This window comes from Podarcis vaucheri (genome assembly GCF_965113315.1).
Source record: "Podarcis vaucheri genome assembly, chromosome: 7".
In the NCBI taxonomy this organism is placed as follows: Eukaryota; Metazoa; Chordata; class Lepidosauria; order Squamata; family Lacertidae; genus Podarcis; species Podarcis vaucheri.
Window position 1 is genome coordinate 74,359,520 of NC_138765.1, and position 14,955 is coordinate 74,374,474.

General features: G+C 45.2%; 1 protein-coding gene across 4 annotated transcripts in view; it reads left to right on the top strand.

Moving 5' to 3' along the window:
• The window catches only part of CFAP74 (cilia and flagella associated protein 74), an 80,645-nt gene extending 74,652 nt beyond the window's left edge, over positions 1-5,993 (top strand). For 3 of the 4 annotated variants that reach the window (XM_082229737.1, XM_082229736.1, XM_082229738.1), the window contains exons 34-39: positions 309-435; positions 1,559-1,713; positions 2,576-2,711; positions 3,113-3,240; positions 4,010-4,144; positions 5,021-5,993. In XM_082229737.1, coding sequence (XP_082085863.1) covers positions 309-435; positions 1,559-1,713; positions 2,576-2,711; positions 3,113-3,240; positions 4,010-4,144; positions 5,021-5,119 — 780 coding nt within the window. In that variant the 3' untranslated portion in view covers positions 5,120-5,993. Of the gene's footprint in view, positions 1-308; positions 439-1,558; positions 1,714-2,575; positions 2,712-3,112; positions 3,241-4,009; positions 4,145-5,020 lie in introns of those variants that run through there. The other variant, XM_082229739.1, reaches the window with a different exon arrangement.
• The last annotated feature ends 8,962 nt before the right edge of the window (positions 5,994-14,955 follow it).

Below are 14,955 nucleotides of genomic sequence, written 5' to 3' on the forward strand. Positions count from 1 at the left end.
TGCCTGGGGCTGATGGGAGCTGGAGTCTATCAACACTCAGAAAGTCACAGGTTCTCCATCACTTCTGTACAGAGTAAGGATTACAACTAGATCACACACGCAAAGCATTTAGAATACTTGAAGGTGGTATACTTGAAGGTGGTATAAGGCTGCTGTAGCTGATTGCTATTATTATTAATCAAGATTCCTTGTTAATATAAATGTGCCCATGCATTGATATAGCAGAAAGACAACCACAGAAAAAGGTTGAAGTCAGTTTGCAGGAACACAGCTTTTGACTCTGCCGTTGGTTGATTGGTCTCTTGCAGATAGAGAACACTTCGAATCTGACCCTGAAATACAATATCCTTCTTGACTCGCTCTCACCAAGCAGAGAGAGAGAACAGCCAAAGATTCCCCCTTTCCTCGCATCTCCAGGGAAAGCAGACGTAGTTGGTAAATAATTGCTCTTAATGCTTTTGAATATTAATTGATGGAAGTGATGGAGATAATTGTGGACTTACTCAAAGCAATCCTGTGTTGATCAGGATCTGTATATATTCTGTGAAAGTAATTCTAAGAGTAGGCGCAGTTGCTGTTTATAATTCCAGCCACACGGTGTAAGTAGGGATGTTGGATAATTCTTTCGGAACCAGGAGTGGAAATTGCCGCAATCTGCACATTTGTCTGAGTTCAGGAACAGAAATCACACAATCACCCGGCATCCTTTTTTTAGTTCATGAACATAACGTAAATAATTACATTATTTTTTGCATCATTTTTGACATTCCTTTTCCACTGAAATTAATTTAAGAAATAACTGTTTTCATTTTGGTCAGAGCAGATAGTGAGATGTATAGCATAAGTTTTAGCAAAAGCCAAACTGTAGCAGTTTGCAGCAGTTCCTGCCCTCAGATTTACAATCTGGAAGGTGCAGCGTGAAAGGGTAAAGGGCTGGCCCTGCTTCTCTTCTCCGCAGCAGATGAATGGAATAGCTGCTGCTGGACGGCAGATGAAGGAGGGGGGGAAACCTATGGAGTTGGAGTTAACAAAATGTAGGCAATGGTGTTTAAATGGCCCTGATCAACTAAGCAGCAGATTTTTAGATGGTTACTTTTAATACAACTATTTGCAAGCACCATCTTCAGAGGCATTCCTACCTGCATAGGAAAGAATGAGGATCTCTCCTCTAAGATGAAGACAGCTGTGACTGCTGAAATCTTAAGTAATCTTTTCTCACATGCATAGTTATGCGGCTTTACTTAATAAACTAAAAACAGATAGGGCTTCCTTGGCCAGGTGACAAGCCTTGTGTTCAATATTTGCTTTGAATTGTTCTAATCTGTGGTACTTTAGTTCCCTAAGCCGTGTGTATGTGTGTTGTGTGTTTCTTTCTTATACCTTTTTAAAAGCTTGACAGCAGGCTCCAGCTTAATACTTTTAATCATCCAGATTTTTCCAGCTTTGCTGCTGGGTTTTTTACCTCTCCTGTAGAACAGAGTGCTGAAAATATTGGCCAAGCAGATGGGGCTCTCCAGCTGCTTTTCTCCTACCAGTTTGTGTTTCCATCCTTTCCCAGGTACACAAAATTACAGTGGTTTGAGTGTGTTCAGCGTCTCTCCCGTGGAAGGCACCATCGCTTTCAAGAAGTGTCAGGAGTTCACCATCACCTTCAGCCCTGATCATGAGAGCCTATATTATTCCGATTGCCTCCACATTTTAATCTTTGGCAAGGTGAGATTGGCTCAGGTAGGGCTCTGAACTTCAGTTGCTGGAAACTGCAGGAGGGGAGAGTTCTGCTCAGGTCCTGCTAGTGTCCTGGAATCCCCAGCATCTCCAGGTAGGGCTAGGAGTGTCTGCAGTCTGAAACCCTGGAGAACTGCTGCCAGCCAGTATTGGCATCACTGAGCTAGGTGGACCCAATATGGTCTAGCTATATAAGGCAGCTTCCTTTGTTCCTGTATCTTAAAGACTGGGCTGAGTGGTGTGGCATTTGTTTTGCATGTAGAGGATTCCAGGTTCAACCCCCAGCATTTCCAGGTAGCAAGTGCCAGGGAAGACTCCTTGAAAGCCTGGAGACTCACCTCCAATCGGTGTTGAGAGTCCGATGCAGTGTAAAACAGCTTCCTATGTTCCTAAGGCTCTTGTAAATTTGGTTCTTGGTACACTATGTGTGGCACAATCCAAACAGAAGTGACTGGCTTCAAGGACTGAGTTGTGAAAGTGTCTTTCCTACTTTAAGATGAACCGGTGAATGAAGGAACATTGGTGATGAATGAGGAGTGCCATCTAGTGTTAACTAGGCCAAAGGGCAAAGCACTCTCAAATACCCTGGAAAAGCAACAAGAATAACTCTTCCTTTTGCAAAGCCACTAAAAAACCCCAGCAAACTTCATTTGGATTTCTACAAAGTTTCTGAACTTTGATGGAGAGCTTTGAATGGTTGCCCAAAAGCAACCACTTAATTTCCAGACCACTTAATTGTTTAAAGGAAAAAAAAACCCTCAAAGCTGTTTGCAAAGAGAGTTGCTGCCGAAACTACCAAGGGCTGTTGCAGTAAAGTGGAATAAACATTAGGCTGCGATAATCTTTTTAGGAAACCATCCGTGTGATCCAGCTGAAAGGGGCAGCACGGAACCACATAATGTATGTGGAAGGAGGTGACCCGCTGGATGTGCCCGTTGAGTCACTGGCCGTAACTACATCTATGGCTGAAGAAGCAGCCAAAGCAGGTAGCCCGCCTTAAACCCATCCATATTGATGGATGAATCTCTGTTTCATTTTTAGAAGCATGTTTAGATTAACTTACCGCACCATGTAGAATGCTGATGTATGTTTTAATCTGTTTTTGTTTATTGCTGATTTTTATATTTTTAATTAGTTGTTTTTACTGATAATTTCATTGTCTTTTTTGGTAAACCGCTTTGAGAATTTTTTTATTAAACCAAGCAGTGTATAAATTTTATGAAACAAACAAACCAACTGAAATTGGCAAATTTGTCTATCCCTACCAGTGGCAGTAGTTATGGTCCCTGTACAATCCCAATTAATACTGTTTGGGAGTGTATATGTATGTGTTTTTACCAACTTCTTGCCCCACCAACAATTACAACTGGATTTGTTTCTCCTGCAGAGAGCGGCAAGTCTACAAACTCCATTCTTCTGAACCTGGAATGTGTACAGTCAGAGACTTTTGTTATTCCAGCCACTCGGGAGCTGAGAGTTGGCGCGATACGAAGCACTCAGTTTGCATCAAAGAAGGTGCAGGAGCCATAGGGACCAGGCATATGTCAGTGGCTCCCAACACCCTCACCCTTAGAGGACCCAGCACAGTGGTTTTCTGGGAAACATGGGCCATATTCCAAGGAGTGTGTTAACACTGTTTGGAAGGGATGGGACTCAAGTTGTAGGAAAAAGCCAATCATCTCCCTCAGTCGTTTTCTACCCTTGGAAGTCTCTCTGCAATTTTTGGCCTTCCTTCTCATGAACCATTTTGCTAGCATAGGTAAAAGAGGCACATTGAGAAAGGGAGCGACAATACCCTGGTATGTGTCACCTGGGGAAAACTCCCACCACTGTTTCCCTGCAGGAGAATTGCGAAGAAGAAAAAGGGAAATAGAGGTATAGGTCAGGTCTGATGTCAGACGCAGTGGCAGAGACCCCATCGTTCTCTTACAGACCCTGGCAAACCAGCATGTAGAGTCCAGCTCTGCACATCTTTGTGTCTAGGGATGTCAGAGAATTCATGCACAAACAAAAATGGGAGCAGAAATTGCTGGTGTTCATTTTTTTTTTTACACCAGCACAAATCAGTGCTATAGATTCACCTTATTATGGGATACTTGGAAAAATTGAGATGGTCTCTTCCCTTCCTTTTTTTTTAAAAAAAAGAATCCCGGTTTGAATTAGTTCTACAAATGGGGAGCAGATCTTAGGGCATGTTCACTTATTCACCCAGGCATGTTTTGTGCCATGAGGTTTCATCAGCCATAGTGTCTGACAGCGTGTTGTGAACCTTTCGTTTCTGCAGAATGTAGAATTCAACTGGGAAAACATGCAACTTCTTCAGCTAAAAGGATTCACAGTCGATCCTGTGAAAGGAAGCGTTGAGCGTGGGCAAACCAAAACCATCAATGTTTCTTGGGTGCCCCCTGCTGGATCAAATGTATGTTGCAAGTTTTAAAATGTGCTATTTATTGCTATTGTATTATACTTCCCCAAGCAGTAGGATACGAGGAGGGAAGTTTTTTATAAGGTCAGTTTCCCTGTTAAGCAAAGGAGGCTTAGGTAAAACACCAGCATAGCTGACAGAATATTCCATGTTCAACATCTGGCATCTGCAGTTAAAAGGATCTTGCATAGCCAGGCTTGAAACATCTCTGCCTGACATCCTTCATAGCCACTGCCAGTTAGATGTCTGGCCTAGATGGGCCAATGGTCAGACTCTGTAAAATGCATCTTCATATGTCCACGTGAAGCATGAGAGTCATTTTATAGTAGACACTCAGGGCCAAACTGAACACGACAAGCAGCTTTGTATATAACATGCAATTTTTATTTTTAATGCAAGTAGCATCTGATGTGGAGGCTGATAATTCTCCAGACTGCAGCAGGTGGTATGGGGAGAATTTAACTCTTTCCTTCCCTCCTGATCCTATTGGTGCCAATGGGGAATTCCCCTACCCCTTGCCTTAAAAGAAGCAAAGGAGGAATCCTCCTCAAGACCAGTGCTGATGGATGGTTGAAGTTGTATTTCAGCAACATCTGGAGGGTCACAAGTCTCCCATTCCTGCTCTAGATGAATCTGTTTGGTTGTGGGGAGGGGGTGAGTGACATTTATGCACCCTTTATAACAGTACTGGAGCACCTGTGGCCCTCCAGGCAATCTATCAGCCCCAGCCAGCATGACCAGTGGTCAGGGTTGACGGGAGCTGTAGTTCAGAAAACATAAAGAAGTCAATGGGGAGGCAGGTCTAGCATTTCTGTCCACTGGGCTGCCTGCAATTTCTGCCTAGCGCTTCCCTCCATCTTGTCTCTGCAGCCCAACCAGCCTGTGAATGGATCAGCCATATTGAATGTGAAGGGAGACATCAAGGAGGTGTACAGTGTCTACTTCATGGGCAGGATCGTGACCAAGTGAACTGCCACTTAGCTGAGGCTCCAAACTGCCCTTTCTGAAGAAAGATGGAAAAACATCCCTGGGGGTGTTGGATCATTCATCCTCATGAATTTCCCAGAGCATCCAGAACTGAAGCAAAAGATAACAGATCAAAAAGAAGATGAGGAAAAGTCTGCAGTCTGAAATGGCATAATCCAGTTCCCTTAAAGTTGCTTAAATTGGGGGTCCTTTGTATCCTTTCATAACCAGCTCTACTGAAACTAGGAAGATTCCTTCAGAATATATGGGCCAAGGTGGGATCCTTATGGCAGTCTCAGCTTTCAGAGATGGAAGGCACAGGAAAGTCTTACTTTCCTTTTAAGCTCCACCCTTAGGCTCTTAGGTGGGGCAGCTGTGATTGTATCACCTGATTTCTTCCTTTTTCTGTTTTCTTTTTGCAGAATCCAAATTTTATGGGAGCTGTGACATTTCCTCCCCCCCACCCCCTGCCTTTTGGATCTAAATCCTTCCCCTTTGGAAGCTGTAAATTACTCTTAACAATCAGAATAATACAGCTAACCAAACACCAGTAAGGCTAATTGCAGTTTCAGAGCTATATAGATCTGGAAAACAGGATGGGGAAGGGGGTCAAACTCCTCCTTCCACAGAACCACTGCTCTGGTTTTTCTTTTACGTGACCCCTTATGGTTTTCTAGTAATGGTGAGCCCAACTTATCTTCTGAAACTAGAAGGAGGGATGTAGGTGCGGTGTTGAATTTGGCAAATAAGGTGGAGAATGAGACTCCACAGATGGATGGTTAGCAGCCAAACCTGCCATATTTCAAGGGACCCACTGATGACTTTAATTTGAGTCAATTCTGCACTGTTGTTTGGAATAAAGTTCTCTGAATACAAAGATGTTTTAAAGTAGCTTACGTTGTGTATTCAGTTGATTCAAACTTTTTTTAAAAAAAGAAAAAGAAAGGAGGTCTGGTATACTTTCTTCCTTATGTTTCAGCAAGGGCCAAAGCAGCAAAAAACTTATTATTTCCCCTTGGTGCCGGGACTGTCTCAATTTTGAACTCACACAGCCTCCAGTTGTTCAAGAAGCAATGTTGTAGCCTGAAATGATGGGAGTTTGTGGGGGGTTTGAGCCCCAGATCCACACCCATCCACCATCCATCTTCGTTTCTTCCTTAGAAGTTCGCTTGACTGAAGTTTTTCCAGGCCTTTTGCAAACATATGTCAATCACTGTGAAGGGCAGCTAATAGCTGTTTATCCTCACAGTCTGATCAGCTGGCAGAACATTCCATCCTGGCCTCTGAGCCAATGAGGTCTGTTCCAGGGTGATAATTGCACACTGCGGGTGGTGCTATAAATGACAATAATTATACTGTAGGAGCTTGCACTGCCCAGTATGTGGCCTCTGCATGCAAATGCTTGTTCCACAACCAGTTATTACAATAAATGTGTGCTACGTGGAATATTTGGTAATGTAAAGACTTGCAGACATCACATGCTGTTGCATGAGTGTCAAGGCCTACCCAATCATACAAATCTCTTTGATTGATTGGTTGTATGCCTGTGAAGATAGATGCAGCTTTAGATAACCTTTCGGAGCCAGGGGTTGTGAAACCTGTAGCCTTCTAGATGCCATTGGACTCCAACTCCCGTCAGCCAACTCAGCACTGTCAGGGATGATGGGAGTTGTAGTCCAGCAACATCTGGAGGGCTGTAGGTTCCCCATCCGTGTTTTAGATCGCCCTGATTGTTGTCAGAAATTGAGATACAGTATCCAATAAAGGTTTAGAGCGCAGAGATTTTGGAAGAAATCATGCTTTTGCTAGTTTATACCAAAATTGGGTAAACACCCACCCACAGAGCCTCAGGCAGTGGTGGCTGATGCCCATTGGGACTGGTGGAGCAGAAGGCAGCAAGACCAATAGTAGCTGGCACCAGAATCAACGAAAGGCAGAGCCAACCCCATGAGTGGTTGCAAGTAAGGGCGTGGGTAGGTGAGGCTGACTGCCAGGAGGTTGAGGATTGGTGGGGCTTTGCCCCACTGGACTGCACTTTTTAATGCATCTCTAGCCCCACCTTGAGTTGATTGAAATGAGTCCACTCTCAATCATTGGCTGAGTTACAGATGTGTTCATGATACATGTTTTGAAATACTTCAGCTGTCCAGATTACAGCCTTCCCATCCTGGTGCCCTCTAGATATTTTGGATTGCAAACTCCCACCAGCCCTGTGCCACTGGCCATGCTGGTTGGGGCTGATAGGAGAGAATCTCTTGGAGAGCACCAGGTTGGGGAACTTGGATTCAGAAGGTGAAACAAACTTCCTCAACGCAAGAGCTGAATGGGGAGAACAGGGGCTCAGGGGTGGAGGTGGGAAGGGATCCTTTGGAGAAGGGGGTAGGTAGCATTATCAAAGTGTTGCTCAACTGCCTGGTGGGGTAAGAGTAATACGTGAAAAGCATTTGGAAGAAGGGGTTCCACATCGGTTTTCCATGCCTTCCTAAGTCTGTTCCATCCAATTTTCACATTTATTATTATATTTATATTCTCTGAAGAGCTTGAAGTGGTGAACGTGGTTCTCCTTTTCCCCATTTTATCTTCACTACAACCCTGTGAGGTGGGGAAGGCTGAGAGACTAAGTGAGCAGCCCTAATCCTCACTGATCAATAGTCATTTCCTACCACTGAGCCCTCATCCTTCTAGTCTACCAAAAGCATTCCCAGCAGATGACTCTCCAACCAATGCTTGAAGACCTCCATTGAGGGCAGAGCCCACCACCCCTCTGAGGCATTGGCTCCACTGTCAAATTGCTCTTTAGAAGTACAGTTGATGAGTCTTCATTTTTAATGGAGTGGGAAAACATTAAGCATTTCAGCTGTCAGTAACCAGGTGCTTTTAGCCTTTCTTCTTAAGGAAAGGGCTCCAGACTATTAATAGTTCCAATGACCTTTTCCTGGCCCTCTCCCACCCCACCCCCTCTGTCTCATAGTTCCTACAGAAGGAGTGCAGTCTTGCACGTTTGCAGATAATAAAAGAATTTAGGGTGGTGTTTTTGTGTTTTTTAAAAGATTAAGTGAGCAGCATGGACTAGGATCCCAAGAACCTGAAGGTTGATCTAGTCTGGTTTCTTCAACTATAGCCCCCAGGCCCCACGGAAAATTTCTTTGGGATGTGGGGAGCTTTCAAAAGCAAATTGTGATGAGGGAATCCAAAATCCCCACAGGGCATGTTGCTTTAGAACCCATGTTAAGTACCTCTTGGGTTCATGGTCCTTGTTTTTTTCTGGATTCAATCCCTCAGAAGCAATGGTTCTAGAGGAAAACTATATTGACAAGTGTGGGATCATATAAAGTGTTCCTCCTTTAAGCATAAACCCTTACATAGCCAACACGGCAGTACCCATGCAGAATATGAAGGTATATTTAGGCTTTGGGGGGAACACCAGGATTTGTAGAAGTCATACATACATACATACATACATACATACATACATACAAGGGGGTAATTCCCCCCTCTCTCACCCCCACCCCAATGAACCATGATCTCCAGATCCACAGTGTTATTGCATTATTGCCATCTGGAGGGGCACTCTTGCAAGAAAAGCAGGACAAAAAAAAACCCAGAACACTTGTGGCAGGAAGTTTCAGCAGGAAGTCACGGGACCCACACTGATTGGAAATGAAGCTATAAAATGAAATGAATCTATAGATGCAAACAGGATTGTGTGTAAACTGCCCCAATACTGTCATGAGCACAAATAATTATGAATAAAAGTGAAGTCTGGAGGGCCCCGGAATGGTATATCCTGGAAGAAGGCATCACTAAGATACTGAACACTGTATCTTGCCACTGACAACATTTTGCTTCATTCCCCCTTCTCTAACATAATGTGGTGTCCTTAAGACTTGGTCCAACTGTTATTTATTGCATCAGAAGAGCAGCTACCGAAAAGGCCAAAAAGGAACAGGTGCAAGGGAGAAATTAATCTTGGGCAATAAGCCCTAGCCAGATAAATCACAATGTGTAAGTAATTTTCAGGTGAATGAAAAACCGTGTCCTTTGACGTAGGCAGTGTCCAGTCAGGTTTAAACTCATTCAAGTAGTCTGAGTGGGGAACAGGAGAGTTTTGTGTTTATATAAGAGCCCTTGGCTCTCCTCTATCTTAAGATCACAATGGAAAAACCCCTGCAGGGCTTGGCCAGCTCAGGATGAGAGGTCATTGTTCCTACAGCCTCTTTGCTGCCTCCAGATCCTGATGGTATCTCTTCTTGTTTACTCCAGATACACAGGATGGAGCTGTAACATGATTTGTAACCATAAAACTAAATAAACATTTGGGGTCAAGCAGAGGGTTCTCATGAAGTCCACCCAGACCATAATACTTGAATAATTCTGTATTGAAATTATCGATCAATCAATCTATGGGATGAGTGAATCTATCGATTTGGATTTCCCATGTTTTCAATCTTAAATTAATACACCTTGTCCACATCAGCTGACTGCAGAAGTCAAAACAGATCCCACAACACATCACTGGCTCTGGCGTTGGTTACTTCATCTGCAACTGCAGCAGCTTCAGAGTCAAGGTCACTCCAAAAGCAAGCAGTTTATCCTCAAAGCGTGTAGCCAGTTGGTCAGGGTAGGTCCCCTGTTGTTCCAGAGGGACCCCACCTGCCCGTTCCCCGAAGGAGTCAGTAACCTCCAGACCTACCAAAAATATTCTGCCAGCCATCTACTAGATGTAACACAAGTTGCAAAGTGAACCTTCTTCACAGCTCACATTGCCACATAGTGGACTCAGAGGTATTTGTTAACCAGTGTTCTGTTAGTTTTGGTGTGAGACCACTTCACACTCTAGACTCTGTCCAGCTTGCTTCATAGTTTGGCCAGTGCTGGAGAGGATGCTTGGGTCATGTCAACTGCCTGTTTTATCTTTCTATAGCAAGGCCAGGGGACTGTCAACAAGATTGTCAAATTTCTTCACTGGAAAATGCCCCAGAGCATTCAGGAACATGTCAGGTTCCACCAAGTGTCTGAGGACAGGCTGTCTGAATGGGCTCACCACCCTTATTTGAAGAAAATAAGAAAACCTGATGGATCAGAGCCAGAAGTCAGCAAACTTACCGCGCCTCGGGCTGGTGTCTCCAGTGCCGATTGCGCGGCGGGCCAGAGGGAGAGGGAGTGCGTGCCCATACGTGTGCGCACACACTATTTCTGGAGCACTTCCGGGTCGGAGGAGCACCGGAAATAGCTTGTGTGCATGTGCACAGGCATCCTCTGACCCGGATGTGCACCGGAAATAACGCGCATGCGCAAATAACACTTGTGCGTGTGCACAAGCTATTTCCGGAGCCCCTACGACCCAGAAGTGGGCTGCCGCGGAGCGCAGTGCCGGTAAGAGCGGGCGCCGGGGGTCGCCACGGGTCAGATAAACGAGTCCCTCTGGCCTTATCCAGCCAGCGGGCCTTAGTTTGGGGACCCCTGGATCAGACCAAAGGCCTATCTGGTCCAGCATTCTGTTCTCATAGTGGCCAACCAGGTGGTCATGAGAAGCTCACAGACAGGAAATGAGTGCAACAGCACTCATGCTTTCATAGTGCTTTGTATAGTACCAACTCATGTTGCTTACAGTGCCAACAAATGGTACTTTTGGTCTATTCATTTGACAAGTTTTGTGTACTAGTATGGGGAGTTATCTTAACAGTTTCAATAGTTCGCAAAGCCGCTTAACATGGAGGTTTGGGTAATATTGTCACGTGCATTCTGCATTTCCCCAAGCAGTGAGACATACCAGATGCAGAGCTACAGGGTTTTGTTTGCTCTAGATAAGACAGCCTGTGAGTGTCTCGGCAATATTTGCTTTGTATACAAACAGCAGATTGAAGGCAAATACCTTTCATTCTGAAAATAAATTTCTAGAAGCAGATAGCACATCTACAAGCCCTGCATCAGATCTCTCCTCCCCTGAAAGAGTAACTTTGTGCCTCTGGAATCATGTCCCAAAATGGCTTATAAAACTGGAAACTGGCTCCAAAGCCCCAAAGGGCAGAATCTACATCCAGAGGAATATGGTTTTCTATACGTGCAGAGGGACTTTACGTTTTAGACTTACCTTCCTTCCAGTCACAATATATATTGCACAATAGGGCTTCAGTTCACTTGTTTACCTGGTACACCACCCAGAATTAATCTCTTGCTATGCTCATGTAAGTGGGACGCGGGTGGCACTGTGGATTAAATCACCGAGCCTAGGGCTTGCCGATTAGAAGGTCGGCGGTACGAATCCCCGCAACAGGGTGAGCTCCCGTTGCTCAGTCCCAGCTCCTGCCAACCTAGCAGTTCGAAAGCACGTCAAAGTACAAGTAGATAAATAGGTACCGCTCCGGCGGGAAGGTAAATGGTGTTTCTATGTGCTGCTCTGGTTTCACCAGAAGCGGCTTAGGCATGCTGGCCACATGACCTGGAAAAACTGTCTGCGGACAAATGTCAGCTCCCTCGGCGAGTAAAGCGAGATGAGCACTGCAACCCCAGAGTCTTTCGCGACTGGACTTAACTGTCTGGGGTCCTTTACCTTTATGCTCATGTAAAGAGTGCCATATTTCTTGTTATTTCTACACTCTAATCAGGAACGTGTGTGTTTTCCATAAGGCGTGAGTCAGCTTTGGGTAACAGCTGTGTTTTGTGTTTTTAAAAACAGGGATCAGACACTACTTATCAGCCATTCTGGGATGCTGAGTGGAGCACCATTTTTCACTGGCTGCCAACCAGCTACTGGCCCATGATCTTGTTAACATCTAAAGCCCTGAACAACTTGGGACCAGGTTACTTGAGGGACCACCTGCCCCTGTAGAGACTGGTACAATAGTTTGTTATCATCTGGATAAATGCTACCCATGACACTGTGCCCTACAGAATACCACCATTACCTCTGAACTCCGGAATGTCCTTCTCTCTGCCATACATGAAGCACTATCCATCACTTCCCTCAGACATCTTGCAAAGACTGTATATCTTTTTGCTTAGTTCCGGGCTCCCCTCATCACCCCCAGCCCCAGACCTTTAAGATCAGACCCTGTCATTACTGAATTCCTGCTTTCAGTCTGTTTATATAATCTCATTTTACTTTTATTGTTGTTGCATTTCTGTTTTCGACCTTTTGCGTGGACAGGTAGAGTCCCCCAAACCCTGGGCGGCCCCCATGTGGAATAACGACTCAAAACAATGTGCTATGGGGTTAAAAATTGGCCACAACTTTATTATGTTTCAGATGTGGGTAGAACTTGGCTCAGGCATTGGGTGTTTATCCCTCCCAGTCCCCCGCCAGGGATCTGGGGAACATCAGGGTTATCCAGAGTGTGTGTGGGGATGGGCTGGTTCTGGATAACATATGTTCAAGCAGAGAGAGCCCGCCCCCGTTATACCGTCGTCACAGGGGAGACCAATGACAACCTCTAGGCGTACGGCCAAAGCATCCCCTCAAAACAACCCCTTTAACGGGGAACCCTGGGATCGCCGCCACAAAGAGAAGGGGGCGTGGGTCACTGCTACACGCCCCCACCCCCACCCCCATTCAGGGAAGATAGACTGAAGGACTCCACCCTAGGCCTGATACCGCCAAAGTTGTTGCGTTTTGCTACGGGAAAGGCAAACTTGCCAGTGCAGGAGAATTCCTTTCCGGCCCTTCAACAGTGACCTTGACGTAGCAGCACCCGCGTACCTGTGGAGAAAAGTTTAACCTGCAAAAGAAGTCTTAACTGAGGGTGGGTAGGGTGGGAGAAGCTCTGAAGCCAACTGATGATTCCCAGGTAAGATCCTCCCCCTATTGTGTGGGCAGGGTGGTCCCTCCCCCTACCTGGCCTGATCACCGTGGCAACGCCTCCCCAGGTGGGATTGGGCAACTGGCTGAGGTAGGCGAAGACCTCCAGGTATCCCACCTGGGGAAGGCGAAGCCAAGCCTGTGCTAATGGTGCCACATAGGGTCCAGGGGGTTGCGCGCGACCATGCAAAGGGCACCCCCCATTTAATGTGGGGAATGGTCATTATTGTATTTTCTTTTCTCAGTGCCCACCACATCTGGTTCATGTTACATCAAGCCTGGTTATGAGTTCTGGAGAATTCTAAAGTTCTGCTCACTGTTTTTGACAGTGTGGTTGAGTCGCCCACGTTTATCGCCCAATTATGGCTTTTTGCTCCGAACTATTTCTCTGCCTTCTCTCTAGGGAATGGGAGAGAAATTCAGTTCAGGTCATATTATTATTTATTTATTAGATACACACACACACACACCACACCTTTTGGTGGTTCTCTGTAGACTCCTGGTCTCCTTTGCATTTAAAAGCAAGCCTACCCAATTCACCCTTTTCAGAAGAACAGAAGAACAGAAGCACAGCTATTGCTCAAACTTCACACTGCTTCAAAATTTTGCAATACAATTCTCCAGCCAATAATTTTTTTACAAAAATGCTTACAAATGGGCAAAACGTGCATTAAAAGGCATATATCAATTTTAAAAACACACAAAATTACATTACAGTACAGGGGAAATTGCTTTGCAAAACTGTAAATCAGGCAAGGTTGGATTAAAAATGTGTATATTAGGATAAAATAGCACCAAAATGCTGGTGAATTTTCATGAGGACTTTTTAAAGTGGGGAGTGAATTACAATCTGATGTGGAATGTGGAGAACTAGGTTTAAGATTGGAGAAATAAGAAACCAGAAGAATTTGAATTTGGCAGATTCATAAACCCAACTTCTCCCACTAGTTGAAGGGGGTCATCTTTCCAAACTTTGATGGGTATTGCCTTCCAAGGCTGGCAATAGAGTCTCAGCTATGAAGGAACAGTGACATCTTTCTTTAATTCCCATGATGGTTGAGGCAAAACTGTAACAATAGACTTCGTTCACACTCCTAAAGATTTCCAAAACTCACCGCAGTTTGTAAATGCAATCAGTGAATTAACTAACAAGTTACTTCTCTTTTTGCCAGTCTATCCACAAACAACTATTGGAATTTGGGAATGAAGGTGGAATTAAATGCCCAATAAGTGTATAAAGGGACGTGGGTGGCGCTGTGGGTAAAACCTCAGTGCCTAGGACTTGCCGATCGTATGGTCGGCGGTTCGAATCCCCGCGGTGGGGTGAGCTCCCGCCGTTCGGTCCCAGCTCCTGCCCACCATAGCAGGAAGGTAAACGGCGTTTCCGTGTGCTGCGCTGGTGCAGGCTCACCAGAGCAGCTTCGTCACGCTGGCATTGTGACCCGGAAGTGTCTCCGGACAGCGCTGGGCCCCGGCCTCTTAAGCGAGATGGGCGCGCAACCCCAGAGTCGGACACGACTGGCCCATACGGGCAGGGGTACCTTTACCTTTTACTAAGTGTATAATTCAGTCTGTAAGCTGGAGCTCAGCCTCTGGCTGCACAAAGCAGCATTCACACCTAGATGCACGATGTTGGAGGTCAGGGATCAGCCAAGTTTGCAAAAGGAGAGCATTTCTCAAACATTAGACCTGTTCCTCCCTCTGCCCTGCCACACAGGAGAAGAGGGGGGAAATATTCTATTCAAAAGAGTTGCTGATAGGGATCTTTTTTCCGTTTACTCAGTAGGGCAGAGATCTCCTGCCTCGTGGAAATTTATGAAAGAAGAGAAAAATTGCACAGAAGAGGGTCAAAATATTTGAAACATTTAGGAAAAGGCCAGTCACCCTTCCCTTCCTTAAAGAACTGTAGCAAATAACAAGCAAATAGCAAAGTAACGTTACAGGCATTTCCCCATCTCCTCACAACAACACTCCTTCCCCAATCCAGTACAATTCCTCCAGAGATATTCCCAAGTATATCCACACATCTTCGTTGCTGCAT